The 18,978-nt window shown below is 42.1% G+C and overlaps 1 protein-coding gene across 2 annotated transcripts; it reads left to right on the forward strand.

Annotated features, from left to right (window-relative positions):
* The first annotated feature begins 6,934 nt into the window (after window positions 1-6,934).
* Window positions 6,935-15,672, forward strand: LOC121941196 (mediator of DNA damage checkpoint protein 1). Of its 2 annotated transcripts, none has more exons than XM_042483933.1 (2): window positions 6,935-8,176; window positions 14,636-15,672. In XM_042483933.1, the coding sequence occupies exons 1-2, from the start codon at window positions 7,163-7,165 to the stop codon at window positions 15,542-15,544; spliced, it is 1,923 nt and encodes a 640-aa protein (XP_042339867.1). In that variant the 5' UTR covers window positions 6,935-7,162; the 3' UTR covers window positions 15,545-15,672. The 2 variants fall into 2 exon arrangements, 1 of the variants encoding a protein (XP_042339867.1); XR_006105728.1 differs by lacking the exon at window positions 6,935-8,176 and adding an exon at window positions 11,493-11,682 and having other exon boundaries at window positions 14,636-14,711.
* Window positions 15,673-18,978: the final 3,306 nt, after the last annotated feature.

An 18,978-nucleotide genomic window follows, 5' to 3' on the forward strand; every position in this document is an offset into this window, starting at 1 on the left:
CCTCTTCTTATTCAACTTAACTGATGTCAAATAAAGCAAAAATCTCCTGACATCAGCTTTAATGATTCATTCGGCCTGTCTTCTATTTTTGGGTAGTTGTGTAAGAGATTAAAGGGATAGTTTGGGTATTTTGAAGTTGGCTTGTATGGTGTACTTATCCAAAGTCAGTGTATTATCTACAGTAGCAGCAAAACGTACTTTAGCCACCTAAAAAAAAGTCCCACTGAAAAGTATATTAATTAAAATGCTCATTATATTTAGAGCAGGCATGTCCAAAGTGCGGAGCCAATTGTGGCCCTCAGGCAGATTTTAAACAGCCTGCAGCTTGTCTTTCAAAATAATCTATGTGTCCTGCCAGACAATAGTGGTTGATCACGCAAGATGATGCTTGGATCAGTTAGTTTGTGTGATTGTGTGACTTTGGTGATTTCAAATTAACCTTTATTTAAAAAGGTTAATTTGAAATCACACAATAACACAAACAAACCTACCTGTCCAAGGCAGCAGTAGACCAGCAGCTCCTGTGTTCAGTGGTGTGAAATCAGTGTTTTTCTCGATGGAGTCTGGAGTCTGGTTTTGAGAAGAGCAACATAACTGCTTCATTTCCCCAGGGAAATCGCTGTCTGCTGGAAAGGTAGAGCAGTTCAAATAGTCTAAATATAACATACATTTAAACAGATTTTGATATTTTTTTTTTAAGTAGGACTTTTTTTTTTAGGTTGCTACAATACATTTTGTTGTTGACCCCTCCACAGCAATAGACTGCTTAGTTTCTGTGTCCTGCCTGCTTCTCCAAACTGGGATTTTCCTACTGACATCTACAGTTTGTAATACACCGGCTACGGATAAGTGCCTCATATAACCCCACTTCAAATAAATCTAATCTGTCCCATTAAAGCAGAATAAAAAGTATTTTTTTTAGGAGGGGATAAAAGTTTAGCATTTCGGTTTGCTTATTTTGTTCCTTTCCAATGTCTGTGTGTCTCGCTCAAACACTTTCTGAAAATTAAAATTTGGAAATGACAGTCACGACGTGATTATCAGTGGATGTGACTGAGGGCTCTAATACATTGTGGTGAAGCGAGCTTCCACTGGGGCATAATTATCATTTCTACATAATGAAGTGACTACAAAGGAGCTGCCCTGCATCCTAAGGAGGGGAGAGCTGAAAAGAGGAAGTGTGAAGAGGACCCATTACTCTTTCCACTCGTGTTCAAGCACAGATAACTGCGCTATGATTTGTGCCTCAGAATTTTAACCTGAACAAAACAAAGTTGAGCTGAGCTGTTGTAGCGTCACACTTAACTCTAGGATCAATTATGACAAAAGGGATGATTCTCCTGCTTGGCTGCGCGCACAAACAAGGACAAATCGAGCCGGACTTTCATGGCCCGTCCCTGCAAGGATACAGGCAGTTGGTTTTGGCGTAACACTGGAAAGTCTGGCCGTCTGTCAATACGGGCGCAAACACCCTAATGTTTGAGTTCTGGGTGGTGCTACAAAACAAACCACAGGGCATTGTGTTCAAACAGCAGGCAATGCTCTGCACTCGTACAACATCACACAGTCGTATTCCTCGTTTTTCTTTTATCATCAATGCCAGCGGAAATGCCTTTCAGGCCTAATGAGTGAAAAAGGACTGGGAATGCACTCAAAAGATGAGTGGCACTAAAGACGAAAATGATTCAGCTATTTCAGCGATGATCGCTTTATTGTACTTTTCAAACAAAACCAACAGACAAATGTGCATTTGTTGATTTATGCCACCGCATAAACAGAAAGCAGGTTTATATCCTGAAGCAGCAGATAATAAGTGAATGAGTATAACCGGGGCTACCTACAGTATGTAAAACATTTTGTCACATTTTGATTCACTCGTCACAATGTCTGTTTTTGTTCCTCATTTCTATGGAAATCTATGTGTCGAGGCGGACATCCCAATCTAACAGTTACGTCCAAGCTTTCTAAATCTTATTACAGCGTGCGCAGAGTGTTAAAGGAGAGGACCCTTTTACACGAGGCCTTTGCTGACCTTTCAAGCACTTCCAAATTTTCTCTCAACACCAATCTCATGTAGGTTAGCTGGCAGAGGAGCAGAGCAGAGCGAGCGCTGCTTATTATGTATTACTTTGCTTTTGTAGTCCCTCCACATCGTTACTCATCCAGTATGCTTAAAGGTGCTCTCCCCTCTGGCAAGCACAGCTATGACAGTCAGCTTGGAAGTTAGAAGTCTTTCAAAACTCTTTTTTCTCCTGTCTTCCTCCCCTTTTCTCTGTCTCTCTTTTACTCTTTCTTGGTGTCCCCACATCTCTCTCTCTTCCTCTCCCGCTCGAGTCCTCAGAGAGCACCTGACTGACGTGTTGTTCAAGGATGAAAAGCACGGCGGAGGGGAATCCAAAAGCAAACAACACAAAAATATACATGAGAGGACGGGAAAGACACTGCCGCACACACACGCAGAGTGCCGAAGCCCTGAGGATTATCACCAGCACGACACTGGACACTTCAGGGAAGACAGCAGCATCTGCTCGCTTCCATATTTAATATAGCAAAAAAGAACACTCTGTTCTCAGGAAACTTCTCATTTTGTGTGAATTCACAGCCAAAAACAGTGATGCGAACACATATAATCCTCTCCGAACTACACATCTGTGCTGTCCAGGTGGCTATAGAAAGTTTCCAAGTGCCCAGACACGTTCACACTGTGACTAAAAGCCATTTTGCACAGGAAATTTTGACAGACACGGGGTTCTTCGGCTTTCAAAGCGCTGCTTTTACATCTATCTTTTCCACCAAGTTATGTAAGGTGTTCAGCGGTGTGCTCTCTCTGGCTCTCTCTCTGTGACTGTCTCTCTCTCTCTGTTTTTGCTCGAAGAAATTCTACCAGGAAACTGTATCTGCAGTGGCAGTAAAGTTCAGCAGACACACATGCCGAAGTGTCCCAGCACACTCGCCCTGCTGCCCCTCGATGGGCAGTTGGCCTGTTACAGGACTCAAAACAAGTGAGGGAGCGCTCCAGGAGGTGGCGGACAAGGTTACAATGAGGCCATATGCTCAGTCTGTCGTCCCTCTAACTCCCAACTGCTTCAGCAATATTGAAAACTACACCATGGTAACAAAAAGGTCTCCTGTTTGACAGCTTTGAGGAGAGGACGACGTGTAAAAAAAAAAAAAGCACTGCAGTAAAACTGAAAAGGAGAATTTTTCACCCAGGTTTTGACGGGTTTCTGTCTGTTTTTGTCCTTCAATCACACACAGCACATTAATATAATGGATGGTATGATATAAAGGCAACCGAACTCGAGAGGCAGCGCGGCCAGACTGCAAATGGACAGCAACTGTGACAGCTACTTATTATTATTCCACATTGACTTTAAAATGAGCAATGATTGTGTGTATCGCTGCCATGTTATTTATGGACCTCACAACGTGGGTGGCTGATTGGAGGAGAACTTAGACTTTTAAGGGATGGGAATTCAAGGTCTTTAGCGCGTGCACACACGCTCGCGCGCACACACACAAAGAGGGACACAGTCAGGGAGGGCTATTTGTTTTCAAATGTAATCAATCACATATTAACAGTTGCCGCCTTAGAGGGAGGTAATTTAAATGTGCAACCTCACGATACTTTACCAAAAATGAACAAGAGGCATTTCGCCACTGTCCTGTAAAAAAACACGTATCTCCCACTTTTCACAAGCTGAGAGAAACAACCCTGTTTATAGCTTTGGGCATTTTATTTAGTTAGTCCAATGAGAGTTTAAATCAGTCCAACATTGCCTGGGTCCACACCTTTGAATCCGCCCACTCCAGAGCTTGAGCTGACTGAATTGAAGTGTAATGAGTTGACATTTCTGTCTGATATCAGGCAAGGTCTGATAAGTATATTTATTTGAAGAAGTGCGAGGATTTTCTCAACCCATAAAGTGACATTTAGGCCTAATTCCATTCCTTATTTTTCCCCATCCCTGTCGCTTCTGAGTGGCATTTGGTCCATAGAGTTAAAAGGACTATTGAAATCTTCACCTATGACATGGGACAACTCTTCAAGACCCTGATGTGTCATCTGTAATCATTGATGGTGTGAATGTAAACAGATGCAACTACAGCAATAATGTTATAATCGCAGTGTAATTTGCCATTTATCTGATGGAGATAGAAAAGCATGGATTCTCGCGATTCTTCACGACTTAAGTTTTCATGCTTTCGATTGATCAGAAAATGAAATAAATGAATGAAAAAGAGCGCTGCTTCATTACCAGGCTGCTAACAGTGGCCTGTAGGCTAACGTTTGCAGCCATTGCTCCTTCGCAGTCAGTCGGCATTGATATTACAGGAGAGGTAACAAGTGCAGAAACTTCACTGCTCGACTTAAGCAAAGATGCTCCATAATTACAGATAATGCATTACAAGCTGCACCACTGCTGCAAAATGGTTTACATTCCCTGTTTCCTAAGTGGGCACGATTTCCTCTCCCCCGCATCCGCCCACCTCATTTTGAAGTATAGTAAAAGTATGTATGTATGGAAGCAGATTCAAAACAATACAATACTACAATATATACTGTAAAAATTTGATATTTGTTCCTCATATCTGATAGCCAAATACTGTATCTCAGCCTAGTACAAGATCCTGTCAAATTGTTGCCAGATTTTGCAAGAGTGTGTTGCTGAGACAAAGAAAGGTCTCGAACAAAGTTCATTTTCTCCTGATTTGTCAATCTCAAAAACATCATTTTAGTGTCAGAATGTTCAGGAGGTATGTAGCTTATAAAAATGGGGCCAATATTTACTTCAATGACTTGAAGGATGGCCGCTTTTTTAACTAAAGACGCGAGGCTGGTTGTAAAACTAATGTGAAACGGATACAAGAAATGACTCCAGACTGAATCTTCTCAGTTTATCAATGTTCCTTTTTCACTTTAGTTAAACATCATATGTCATCAAAGGAGGAAAAAGCAAAATGGAAATGCAATATGTCAAAATGCAGGACAAATCAGCAATGACAATCTAATTTTACCTGATTAGCAAGCTACTGATACAGTAGCATACTACTAGCGCTGTTTTGTTATGCGTGTTATAAAGAAAAGTACCATAAAACACTGAAACAACAGAAATATGATGGCGATCATAATTTAAAGTCTTTATTAATGGAGAAACTACATTTGTGGGTTTCTTTTGTTACTTGTGTAGCCGTCATGCCGATGATTGGTCAATACACTCACTAGTTTGGCTGAAAAACCTCTGTTTGGAGGACCATGCAGCCCTTACACTTCGCCCTACCTCTCAACCCCAACAAGAACCAGGACGCCTTTCCCTAAACGTGAACGTGCAAAACAGAAACTTTAGACACTAAATCAATGCAAGACAGATCTGTTTATCTTTTATTTAGCCTTTGCTTTAGGCCCGCGTTGTGTGCAGAGCGACTGTGCTGTTTAAATAAAGTTGAACTTGAGTGAACCATTATTTCAAAGTGAAATTCTGTTTGAAATCCTCATTATATAAAACCCTTTCAACATTAACATACACACACAGATAGATATACATTCAGAGTTAAATCTTTAATGCTAAGCCATCACTGCACAGAAGCAGACGTTGGGTTTGCGCACCAGCATTTCGTGAGGAAAGAGAAGGATTAGTAGTAGCCGCTCTATCACTTCCACCCCTCATTGTTTTTATATCCAGACTAGTGGTCATTACTGGCTGACAGCAGTCTGTCGACATGTAGGCAAAAATCTTCTTAGCCTGCAGATTACACCAAGCCTGTGTCTGTTTCCTCTCCCCCCACGTACCTGTATAGTAGATCATGTCAGTGAATGAAGTCATATTTTAACAGGGCACTACCAGAGGGATAGATTGCTATGCTGACTAACAGAATGACAGATGCTTTGAGCGCCTCACTGCTGAGTGACAGCAAACTGTCAGGGCTTTTGTGTGGCTGTGCTGCCGTCTTTTCATTTCGGATGCTGCCAGAGAGGGAGGGACCCATCCATGCAGCCGCAGTTGAGTAAAAAGGCACCTAGGAGGCATCTCTGGGCTTGTCAGACACAAGAAATCTAATCCAGACAGCCAAGAATGGGAATTTGGAAGAGAAACCCGAAAATAGCAGCTGTCTCTGCATAATTGGAACAAATGGAAGTTGGATATGCGGCAGAAAATAAAACAAGAAAACAACTGGGATGTAACGCGACACTATTTGCTGACAGTTACAATAATCTAGGGGGGAGCCATGCCACAGGCAGGCTGTTATTTGTAGCCGGGCAGCTTATAGTTTCTGTTAAACTGGTGCTGATCTCTGATCTGGGAGGGTCGCAATTATGTGCCCCCCTACTATTCCTCCTCCATCCCTTCCTGCTGTCATCCTCCCCTACTCCTTTAAACCCCCTCTAAGCAGCATTTAATTGTGAAGGGCTGAGCTGGGGAAGGAGTAATCAGATGAGAACAGAGGCAGGGGCAATCACGTGGGTACACACTGGCTAACGGGGGATTAATAACAGTGGCGTCTTGATTGAAGTTCAGCTGCTCTCCCTGGCAAATGGGAGGTGGGGAGAGAGAGAAAGGGGAGTAAAAGAGAGTTGCAAAGACAGAGGACGCAGAGAGTAACAGGGAGACAGAAATGGGGAGAGAAGAGGGAAACAGAGAAAGGGAGTTAGAGCAGTGAGAGGGAGTGGGAGGAAGAAAGAGCGAGGATAGGAGGCAGCGCAGCGCAGTGTGGAGAGAGAGAGAGAGAGAGATGTAGAGACAGGAAGCCTCCACCGCTACTGAGCCAGTGAGACGCAGGCAGGCAGAGAGAGAAGACGGAGAGAGAGAGGCCCTCGGCATCTCCGAGGCCGGCCCAATGAGGGGGTGACGGGCTCAAGAGCAATACAACAGGGAGGACGGTGGGAGGAGAGGAAGAAACAGAGGGGAAAGAAGAAGGGGGTGATAAAATCAGAACCAGCAGGGAAAGGGGAGTGGGTGGGATCTGGGATGAGGAAGGAAAAAAGCAGATAAAAGTTTTGGAGTCGGGGAGAAGAGACTAAAGATAGAGCAGACCGGGTCTAATGGCAAAGGTAGGAGGGGATTCATGGAAAAAGAGGAGGAAGCTCAGTGTCTCAGGAGTCTTCCTCTTCCTCTTCTGCTTCTTCTTCCTCCTGTGAGGTGGCTGGACATCATCCATCACCATGTTCTCTGACAGCAGAGCTCCAGCGCCTGGGGAGCAGAAAGGCTTCAAGCCCCACACCCCTCACTTCATCCCCTGGCTGCGCAGTAGTCTGAAGCCCCACCACAGCAGTGACCTGGGACTCAACGGACCGTACAAATCCAGCTCCGAGGCCCACAATAATCTGGAGAAAGCCAAAGGGATAGGCTTCTTCTCCATCAAGGACCGGGCAAAGAAAGGGGAAGTTCGGTGTAATGGGATGGCGAGGATGCTGCCAGTGGTGCTGCGGGGGCACCACATCCTGCCAGGGAGTCTGGGGAAACAGAGGGAGGACAGTCCTGCCAGGTGGAACCAGTCTCCAGAGGTGGATCCCAATACGCAGAACAGTGCAGGGGACCGGCCGCAGGATCAGAGCGCCACATCGGCCCAGGACAACCACACCTTTGTTAGCAGCCACCTTCAGAGTGACGGGACCTCGGTCAGGAAGTACGGGCCGCTTGTGAGACCCCCTCCTGTTCCGACGCTGCTCAATGAGGAGCCAAACTGTAAGGTGCCTATTGTGGTAGAGCACAGGAAGGGGAAGGTGTGGGACTACGCCAGCAGCACCACCTACCGCAAAAGGGACCTCCATTCATCCAGCTGGGTGAGCTCAGACACTCAGGGACTAATAGAAAGACAGCATGCCTTCACCTCCAGCGTCAGCTACATCAAACAGCAGAGCAGGAGCCAGAGAGACCTGAGGGAGCCACCTGTGGATTTCAACGGGCCCCTCAATGGAGTCATCTTCTCCACCGAGGTTCCTCAGAGAGGCCTGGGCTGCACCACAACACTACGAGGACCCAGGAAAAGTAGACCGAGCTTGGAGCGAATCGCATCTCTGGGCCAGAACCAGACGTGGGTCCAATATGAAGGGAAGTCACAGAGGAGGGATTCAGGCTGCAGCAGGAAGGTGGTTCGAAACCAGATTAAACGGGTCGTGAACAACCTGGAGCAGGTTCTTACAGCGCTGAGGGATGTTCACCAGGAAATGAAGGAGGTAACGTGTTGTTTTTGATGATTCTGTGTAACATTTCACCTACACAATCATCCCTGCACTCACAAGGAAAACAAATGAGAAGCAGAAAAAGTTATTGCATCCTATCACAGGGGCCTTTGAAACCTGGATCAGTTTTCTTGTGCTGCGTTTAGACACCTTTCACAAGCTGTTTGACCGTTTTGAAACCAAGGCAAATAGGTTTGATTCTCTTGAAAACAATGGGAAAAAGTAATCACCAACTTGGCAAGACATGCCCCACAAATGATAAGAAATTAGTAAAATGACAAAAATTACCTTAAAATTGTTTGAAAATTATTATTTAAAAAAAAAGGGAATCGGTCCAGAAAATCCTTCTTATGATTACAATAACTTAATATTTAAATTTAGTCACAGAAAATAAATAAATAATAATTCAGCACTTTTTTTTGTCATTTTCTTGTTTATTTATTAATTTATTGTTCATTTTCAGGTAATTTTCTCGTTTTTTTTACTATATTTTTTTTGCTTTTTTTTTTAGCCACGTCTTAAGTTGGTATTGCCTTCACCCCATGTTTTTAGGAAATAACAAACTAGTTTGCTCAGGTTTTAAATGGTTAATCTCATGCAGAAAATGTTCATGCTTATGCTATAAAACCTGGAGGGCTCGTACAGATAACAATGCAGCCTCCAAATGCACATCCTCAGCAGAATTTAACATGCATTAAAAAGTCAGCAGCAGGGTTGGATGAATCCACCACAGTCTGCAAACTGTTTCTGCAACTCTTCCCTGTCATCTGTCTGCAAACATGCACACCCCTCGTGCTCAATTCATGCGTACGTTTTTATAGAGGTGAATGAGACAATAGTTATGCTCCATTTGCATGATGCATTCAGAGACTGCTGAGATGTGACATCAGGCAGAGCAGTCGCCTTCCTCTCTGCATCTCCCGCTCTGTCTTTCCTCTTCTAACATCCCCTCTCATCTCTTCCACCACTCTCCCTCCTCATGGACAGATGCTGCTCCAGGCACAGCTGGATAGCATTTTATAATCCATTTATGTCTGAGTATCTCTGCCTCGTATTCCTCATCCAGTAAAAGTGACACGTAAATCTCGCCTCTTGGCATTTGATCTGCATCTGCGAGGTCGCGGCTAAACCCGAGGTACTAACCTCATCATCCTAGCTGTGAGGTTTTAGTGTGACAGTATTAATATAACACTGATGAAAGAGCATATACACTATGCACGAAAAGGAGTGGAAAGGAGAAGAGGGTGAGAAAGAAGACTGTGATAGAAAAATCCCAAATTTTCACAACAGAGACGACAGATCAAAGGAAGATAAGGCACCAGAGAAGACTTTGGTCGCATATTTATTTCAAAGCCCTGTTTTATCATTCTGTTGCATGAGAAGCAACCCTCAGATTTATTTAATAATCGATGCTGCTATAAAAAGGAACTGGAGTGAGCCTTTAAAGCATTTTAGACACAAATATTAAAGCAACAATAAAGACCTTTGTCTCAGAGAAAAAAAACATCACTAAAGCAAGCTGACGCATGAATAAGGCAGTGATCTTCTGCTGAGGCGTTTTGACAGATCAAAAACTGAACCGTGACTCAGGACTTGGAGCAAACCAATAGTAGAGTTTAACTGAAAGAGTTTAATGCAACTTACACGACTGATCTCTACAACAAATGTCTCTCGGCACCATATGTGAGAACCTGAGAGGTCAAAAACACTGTTTTTAATAAACACTCTTGGGAGGAGCAGATGAGAACCAGGGTCCTCCTCGGCTCTTTTATCTCCTCTGATTTCTGACATTAACAAGCAGCACCTGCCCACAGTCACTTGATGTGCATATACACTTCAAAGTAATATGAGGTTTTGCCTCACCCAAAAAGCTTCAGCATTAAAAAAAAGACAAACCAGGTCATCTTTTGACATCAGCAAGGATGTTGTTGAATACAGAGAACAAAACAATAATTCATCTGTTCCAGCAGGGGCCGAGGATTTATCCGTGCACATAGAGCAGGTGGAGAGATAGGTCAAACATTTTCCCCAGTGTAATTTTCTACAATCTCTCCTGTCTCCATCACTGTACGTGTGTGTGTGTGTCTTTGCGTTAAGCATTTCTGTGTACATGTTTGTCGTGCATACACTCGCGTGCTTCCATCTCTGCACGCATTTAAATATATGCATGTATTCCTGTGTATAATATACTGCACAGTGTGCTTTTCACTCCAAGTATTACATGTAGAAGGGAAACCCACCTAATTTTAGCTTACACATCTCCCATAATATAACCATTTCTGGGCCAAGGTAAACCTTTTTTTGCAGTAGGTTGTAGCTCGTGTGACATACTTACAGATTAGAGCTGTACACCTGGTGAGAGTCCACTTCTGTATGAGTCAAAAATGCTCCAAAACTATAGATGCAGACATGCAAATGCAGGAAAAAAAAAGAGTTACACTGACTTTTAATATTGCAATTACTATACGCAGGTTACAGTGTAAGGTTGGTTTTGTATGTTATCATTTTATTAGAAGTGACCAGTGGTAGAGGAGGTACTCATATCAATTACTTAAACAAGCATCACACTGTAAAAATACTCCATTACAAGTAAAAGATTGGAAATATTACTTGAGTAGTAGGTATAATTGTAAAATTATACTTAAAGTATTAAAACTACTCATGAAGACGCCCACTTCAACTGTTGTGCCATTATATTTTAGATATTAGATTATTGTTACTTGTGCATTAATGTAAAAGCAGGGTGTTAGTCCCTAGTTGTTAGTTGTAGATTAATATGTTGATTATTTCCTCCATTTATTGACTGTTTAGTTTATATAAATTTAGGGAAAAAATGTCACAAAAGCCATCACAATTACCCAGAGCCCAATGTCTGTTGTCTGTCCAAACCTCAAAATTATAAAAAAAAAAAAATTAGCAAGGGAACTATAAAATGATTAAAACAGGTGCCAGTTAATTTTTTTCATTCATTTTCTGTGAATAAACTAAATACTACAGCTGTACTAAACTGTTGGTTAGTTTAATTTATAACAAAGCATCAGATTTTATAAACTCTACATGTGCTTTGTATGTAAAAGCTGTAAAGTAACTGAAGCTGTCAGACAAAATTGTGCTTTCTTAAATTCCACCCCTAAGGAAAAGTCTTTATTTAATTTATTTTTTTTAAATTGATTTTTCTCTAATTCTATTTATTTATTTATCTATTTTTTTTATAATGCTTAGCTCTGATCCAGCAATTTGATTGGTCGAGAGGCATTCCACAAGCGCTTTGAACCTTTTATTATCCATGTATCACTCCGCCTCGCAGGTGGTCTGAACCCTTAATGACGTTAACCCCAAATTAGCCTACATTTAACGGTCGTCGTGACGCGCTTTACCCCGCAAAGAGGAACATATTTTCACAAATAATTTGAGTTAAATTATAAATGGTCGTCATTATGGTCGCTGGAAAAGGACGAAGAGAAGGTCTGAAGCCCGGACACATCACCGCAAATCTCTAGGTATGCTCATATGACACTGGAAGACGAGGCAAAGTAGGTTAACGTTACCCGTTACTAATTAAGGGGTTAACTCGTCGGCATCGCTTGTAGGCTGCCAATGCGACTATCAACAGACTTTTACTTTACTGGTCAAACAATAATGGAGACACACAAATAAATGTGCATGAATGTATCCCAGCTGGCCTGCAGCAACACGTAGACCTAGCTTACACATAATAGCTAGCTAGTGTGCTTGTTTAGCTTGGCGAGGGTCCAGTTCATAGACATAGACTTATAGATAAAGTAGAGCCGCATTGACTGCGTTTGCATGTGGCAGATGCTTTTTGTTTTATTTTACACAGCTTTATTTTACAAAAATATGACAAAATATGTCAGGTAAGCAAGAACACAAACATACATGAGAGCACAAATAACTTACACTCTACACAGGACATAATAAATAATCATAATATCAATACATAAATCAATACAAATCTTTTAAAAAAGAATGGACACAGAAACAGAATTTTCCTCTTGGCTGATTTTATTTTTTGTTTTGAAATATTTGATGAATATGTCTGTTATTACATTTCTTGTCAAATGCAAGTAGACGTAAAACCTGTGGGTTTTCTGAATAAAAAGTACTAACATTTACAATTATCTGATTTTGATTAATCGTTTTTATACTCAATTATTTAAATTCATTTAAGTACTAATAAAGACAATCATTGAGACAAAAAAGTACAGGTATAATTAATACTAAACACACAAGACTGATTCAAGATTCAAGATTACTTTATTTGTCCCTATTAAGTGGACAAAGAGAGACATACACAACATTTGTTGCATATAGGTAGAAAGCTCTGCTAATGGTAATAAGTCCAAATTAGACTGATATGGCTCTTTAACAACATGCAATTTACCAGAAAATAACGTTGGTAGTAGATAAGTTATCTATTAGATTATTACAAAAGTCTTAAAGTATTCTGTATGTACTGTGCTATTTAGTTACCTGCTTTTAGTCACCATAGCCTCCTGTGTTTGCATCTTGTTTCTGCTGCATTTTAATATATTACTATTGTTTTAATGTATTTATGTCATATGTTGCTGCTATGACAATGCAGTGTCCCTTCGGGGATTAATATCCTGATAAATGGAGCCCAGGTTCAAATCTGACTGGTATCTTCATGGCATGTTGGATCCCTTCTCTCCTCTCATTTCCTGTCACCTCTGTGCTGCAATATCAAAAATGGCCAAAAAATACTTGAAATGTTGAAATGATTGCTATATTGAGTAATAAAAACATTTGCAAATATTCTGTAGTTGCAGCTTTTCAGTTGTAAATTAATAAGTAACACAAATTTTCGTCAAATTATCAATTATCAAATTTAATTTAATTTGCAATCATGTAAGAGGGAGAAAAGTGGCAGGTCTTCTTAATTTGTGCACTTAGTGACCTCACTCAAGGAAATGTGTATATTTAATATGTTTTAGAGCTTTGGAAGGACAAAAGAAAGCAATTTCCAGATATCACCTTGAGCTCAATGAAAATGTGACCAACGTTTTTCACTAGTTTCTAACACTTTATTTCATATAAGGATTAATGGGATGTAAAATCAGCAGATTAAACAATGAAAATAATCATAGGTGTCTGGTTTTCATTACAACAGCAATTAAGTACTGCACTTTGCAGCAGAGGTAAAGATATCCAGACTTTTAGTACCAAAAACACTGGATCCCACATTTCCCATAATGCATCTCAGTATGGTATTTTGTGTTGGTCATCGTCTGATGTTCATCAGACCTTCCCTGCCTGATAACCATCTCCATCTTTCAAACTGCACACATCAAGTTTCTAGCACAGGCTTTCTGTTACAAGTCTCGGGCCCTTAGCTAAAACAGTCTTGATGCCATCACTATGACATCATCTAGGCTATTTCCTTAAACTGGAGAGCTTCATTTATAGCACCCAGAGACATTATGCAACTGTTTACACAAAGCAAAAGTACTCCCCTTGAAAAGTTTACAGATCGTCATGTGTAAAGTCAGTGTGCCCCTTTTCCAGTTACTTCTATTCTCTTTATTCTTAACTGTCCTGGTGATTTGTCCTCAAACACAGAAAACCAAATACAAAATCAAACGGCCACTCAGTCACCTACAGAACATATCCTATGCAGGCAGAATAAGTGTATTGTCTGTAGGCAAGCATGGTGTTTTGTACAGTTTATTTGATTGTTTAAGCAAGCAAAGTAAAGAATGACATTTGCAGGGAGGTAAAAGTTTTTTGTTCACCTGCCACTGCAGCCTGTGGATTTCAAAATCTACCATTCACTGATAGATTACCATTGTTTTTTGTCTGGCAAGTAAAGCAAATCTGGCACCCACTTGCATATTTTACTTGCATTTGGCTGGTGGCCTGTACTTATTTCTATCCCTGGTCTGCAGCCTCTCTTGCCCTGGTAAAAAATCATGAACCTGTCTTGGTGCTGCCCAGGACCTTAAAAACAAAAGCATCAAGTACTCACATAAACTAAAATTATGATACTAATATTGCAAACATAAAGAATGTAGCTGTATTCTTAAATCTAAGCAGAAACCCCCATCACCAAAACTAAGACATAATTTATCATAGCCATAAATTGAAAAAACAGAAATTATTGTTGGATTTTCAATTTTGTGACAGCCTGTGGAAATTATGTGTAATGAACACTTTCATCAAAAAAAAAACCCATAACCAAATCTAAACTAAAGATAGTGACATTAGAGGGAGGGTCATGCATTTTCACTCAGTCACTCAGAGAGGCTCGAGGAAAAATAATTGTTGCCTCGGGAAGGGTAAAAAAATAAAAAAAAGACATTACACAACAGATACCCCCCTTCTCTGATAAATCAAGTACAGTCCCTAATTGTCAAATATTACAAAACAATGATTGGCTCCAGTAATCACCACAATGTATGTATTTATCCATCATAGGTGGTACAGCAGATCGACTATCTAACCTCAACCATTGATCTGAATGCGGAGGAGCAGCAGAGAACTGAAAGAGGCAACAGCAGCTCCAGTTCAGGTTCGAGTTCCAGCGACGTGACGGTGGGCAGCACCCATCGGAGGCCCTCAGAGCCTGCAGACCAACGAGGGGCCACGGACTCATCTGGCAGCCTCAGGAGAGATCACCACGGCAGGAGTCAGTCTCCACCAAATGTGCTGCTGTGCCCGGTGACATCTGGGAGTCGAACTCTTCGGTTCACCAGCAGTCTGGGGTCTTCTCCCCGACAAAGTGGGCTGTTGCAGTGCAATAATCTCCCTTTACCCAGTCCCTCTCAAAATCTAACCTCCCATGACGTTACTCTATCTCCCCAAAGAAGCCTACCTGTGCGACCTCCCACTCCAGGTGTCTCCCCTCTAACAGTAAACCTCCATCACCCCAGCAGCCCTGGTTCTCAACCTCACTCCCCTGGGCCCTCCTCCTCCATCAGCCCTGTCTCCCCTCTGTCTCCAAAGCCTCCCCCAACTCTTAGCCCTTCTGTCATCATAGAGACCAAAGTTGCATCTTATCAGACCCCACAGAGTGACCACCCATCTGCTGGTCTGCCCTCTCCATCATCGACCCAGCCTCCGTCTGCCGGCTGCCCACCCACCAAATCCGAAACTCAAACTGCGTCCAACACCGACAAAGAGAGGCGAGCATCCTCAGCAGGACCTTCACAGGTGTGCTCTGCCCCTGCAGCCACAGCTAAACCACCAACAGCACAAGGCCGCAGAGGTCGCAAGCCTCCTCCGTACCCGCACCACAGAACCTCCGAGCACACAAAGAAAGTGAAGGAGCCCCGCAAAGCTCCTCCGTACCCCGAGAAAAGAAGGCTGCTCTCGACCACTGTGTGAGACAATGCAGCAGGAGGGGGAGGCCGATCAAAACAGAGCCACATTCACAGCACCAGCCGCGAGAGTGGAGAGCCATTTAAGGCTCGCCAAGTTGAGCTGAGACCAAGTTTCCAAGGTGACGGGACGCAAATGCAACTTGGGGTGAGTATGTCAGGCATAACAGCTTGGCTCTGCGGACGTCCTTTTCCCGTCACTTCTCCTACACCATTCTCATGAGTATATACGCTGAACATACACAGGGCATCATAACATCTGTCTGGGTTACAGCTTTGGTAACAAGAGCCTCTGTACAGATGCTCAGTTTGCACCCCGGCTCTCAGACTCCCACAGATTGCACAGTTAAAGGGCAAAGGAGAAGGCCTAATTAGATAGAAATATGAAGGAAATTGTAATTACTGCAAGATGGCAAGACAAAGTAAGAACTGATTGCTTTAGTGCACTTCAACCCAAGCAGCCAGACACATCCACTCACATGTATCAGCATTGTCTGGGTTAGATAATTGCTGTCAAGAGTCGTGATGGTATAACGAGAGCTCAGCGCTGCTCGGGGTACTTTGGCTCAGCGGTGTGAAAAGCACACGCTGGGGAAGAGAGGCTGGAAATCTGTGATATATATGGAGGCTGAAAAGGTCTCATGATATGAGGAACTTAGCGGGGGCAGATAAGGAGTGAACAGGCCGAGAAGCTCGGAGCTGACTGGGTCAGCGGCCCAGCGCCTGGGTGCGCATCAGGGGGAGACAGGGGGCAGCTGGCCATTCGTTGTACCCTTCACCGGGCCCCTGGTGTTACAAAAATCCCATCTCCTTTGCTGCCTCTGGCTTGACCGACCCAGCCACAATCTCCATCTGTTCCCCTCCAAATGTCAGGAGAAGCAAAGGGAGAGAAATAGGGGGCAGGTGTGTGTGAGAGGAAATGGAGAAAAACAGACACTGGAATGTCTGCTGGACGCAGCAAATCGATGGGTTATTCATTTAGGTCATCTGAGGCTGTCCTCTGAAACTATTTCAATGCCTTCTTGTGGCTCTTTTTTAAAGACTAAACTGGTGTTTTTTCGTATTTCTCTTATCGTCAACAAATCAAATCAAAAGACCAAACCGTCAGTGCTTTGGTCCATCTCTCCTTTATCTGTCTGTGGCACTCATCACCAAGCCCATCTGAAGAAGTAAATCTTAAAAAAGATGCACCAATATGTAGCTGCATCAGGGCTCAGTAATTTCCTAAAATAGCTGGGCACTGTAGTTATTTAGCAAACGTTACTCAAACAGGAGCCGAGGATTATCACACATTTGGCGCTCTAGTGAGTACTTACAGCAGCAGGACGGTGTTTGTGGGACTGGCTCAAAATAAACTACAGTGCCCACATTCATGCTAATGAAGGAAAATGTCACTCTGTGCAGCGGTGTGCCTCACTGATGTGTTTTTGATAGTTTTTTGGTCTGTGGTACAGAGGAATAAGTGGGTTGTGTTTAGATGGTAACCCCAATTTGCAAAAACTCCAGCAAGATTTCATGTTCCACGTTTCAAGCGATCATTTTACCCCAAACCATTATCTTCCCTATCAAAGTGCCTTTTCTGTCTAAACAGACCTTCACCACAGTATTGTGACACCATAAAACAGCAAAACAAGAATACTTTGAAGTGAGTTGTCAGACCTTCACAAATCTACAAATACCACCTAGCCTTGACCAAATAAGTGATATCAGGCTTTAGATACACAGGAAATAGTAGTAGGACAAATTCATTATTGGTTTTGGTCTTGTCATGGGTTCTGTTCACAGAAAAATACAGAATCTTAGCAGACTTATAATTAACAAGACTAGTCTACAACCACGTTAGCAGCTCAGTGAGGCTATAATTAGGTGCTTTCAGCTAAATGCTAACAGCAGCATGGTACTCCCCTCTCTATATTTAGAACATGTGCATTTTTCATGTGAGCTTCTGACCAAGTTGTTGACTAACGCCATAAATCGATGCAGAAAAAATACAAATTGCTGCAAAAAAAATCACCAAACCAGACCATTCACCAGACTGCAGAAAAAAGAAAAGAAGTGTTTGTTGCTCAAAATTCTTTTGGCAGAGGACACCCAAAGTCCCTGTTTCATGTGCTAGCATGCTAGCAACGTATTAGCACAAAACACAAATTACACCTGAGTCTGGTGTGAAAGTCATTAGTTTTGCATGTATTTGGTCAAAAAACAAAGTATTGGACAAACTGTAAGTCTTACCTAACGATGCTACCGCAGTGGTTACCAAACTGAAGGTCAGGACCCCCCCCAAAGGGATTGCAAGATTAATTTATGGGTTTGTAAGATGAACAGAAAAGAAAGGCAGAGGACAAGATTTTGTTGTTGCACAAAGCTGTGCTTATTTTGCAGACTTCAAACTTAGCTCTCCCATTGCAAATGACCTTTTCAGGACTTTTACCAAAAAAAAGTCTTTGAATAACTGGTAGGCTAAATATTAATGAGGGGTTTTCGAGTAGACATGGCCTTTTTCTAAGGGTCACAAACCAAAAGAATTCAGGAACCACTGCAGTTAATAACATTCATTTTGAGGAGAACATGAATTTCTGTACCACATTTTATGGCTATCCATGCAACAGTTTTACCACAAAAAATGTGATTGATTTGCTGGTGGCGCTTGTTGTAAAACCCAGGGGGGACACCAGAGTCAGTAAGATTCATCCTCTGGAGGCCATGAATGTTTATATAATATTTCATTGCAATCCATTAAGTAGTATTTAAGATATTTTAATCTAGATTAAAATCTTGGGCTGACCAACCCCTGGAGCCACTTTGCTTGCGTGGCTGAAAATGTTTCTGATTTCTCTTTAATGCACGCCATCATACTCAAGGACAGTTCTTGGCAGCATCAAGTGTATACATTTTGCTGATGGTCGTACTGTAGGAGGGGAGAAGTTGAAAATAAACATCTCTGCTGGTACCAGATGGTAAACAGTAGTGAGATGTGTTTAGGGTTTAGATGACAGCATAGCTGTAACTCTGAGTCTCAGAGACACAGTGAACTGGCAGTAAACAAACACATATTGTGCGACAGAGACTTATTATTCAGTGAAACGGCCATCTTGAGAACAAAGTATCATTTATTTATTTATTTTTTTATCCAGGGCCACGAAACTGGAAATCAGAATCTGCAATGGTCACGTCTTTGCTATAAGATGCTTTAATTACAAGTAGGAGACTCTGTGGGAGTTTCTTGGCAAAGTGCTACAACACTATATACTTGAGTTCATGAACTTCAGATGTCTCAGTAACAGTAACAGTCATAGTTAGATTTTACATTGAAGCAGTGGCAAACTGCACAGCTGCAGTTTAAATTCTTGTATCACAGGATTCAAACTCACTGATGCCAATTTGAGTACAATCAAGATGACTGATTTTCTCTTGGCTTAACATAAAATGAATAAATCCCTC

Source organism: Plectropomus leopardus, chromosome 3, assembly GCF_008729295.1.
Source record: "Plectropomus leopardus isolate mb chromosome 3, YSFRI_Pleo_2.0, whole genome shotgun sequence".
Lineage (NCBI taxonomy): Eukaryota > Metazoa > Chordata > Actinopteri > Perciformes > Serranidae > Plectropomus > Plectropomus leopardus.

What these genes read in the sequence shown, in the direction of transcription:
- LOC121941196 (XM_042483933.1), top strand. Translation starts at nt 7,163, where the DNA reads ATGTTCTCTGACAGCAGAGCTCCAGCGCCTGGGGAGCAGAAAGGCTTC. An exon ending in TTCACCAGGAAATGAAGGAG is followed by an intron (nt 8,177 to 14,635) that starts GTAACGTGTTGT and finishes TATCCATCATAG; the next exon opens with GTGGTACAGCAGATCGACTA.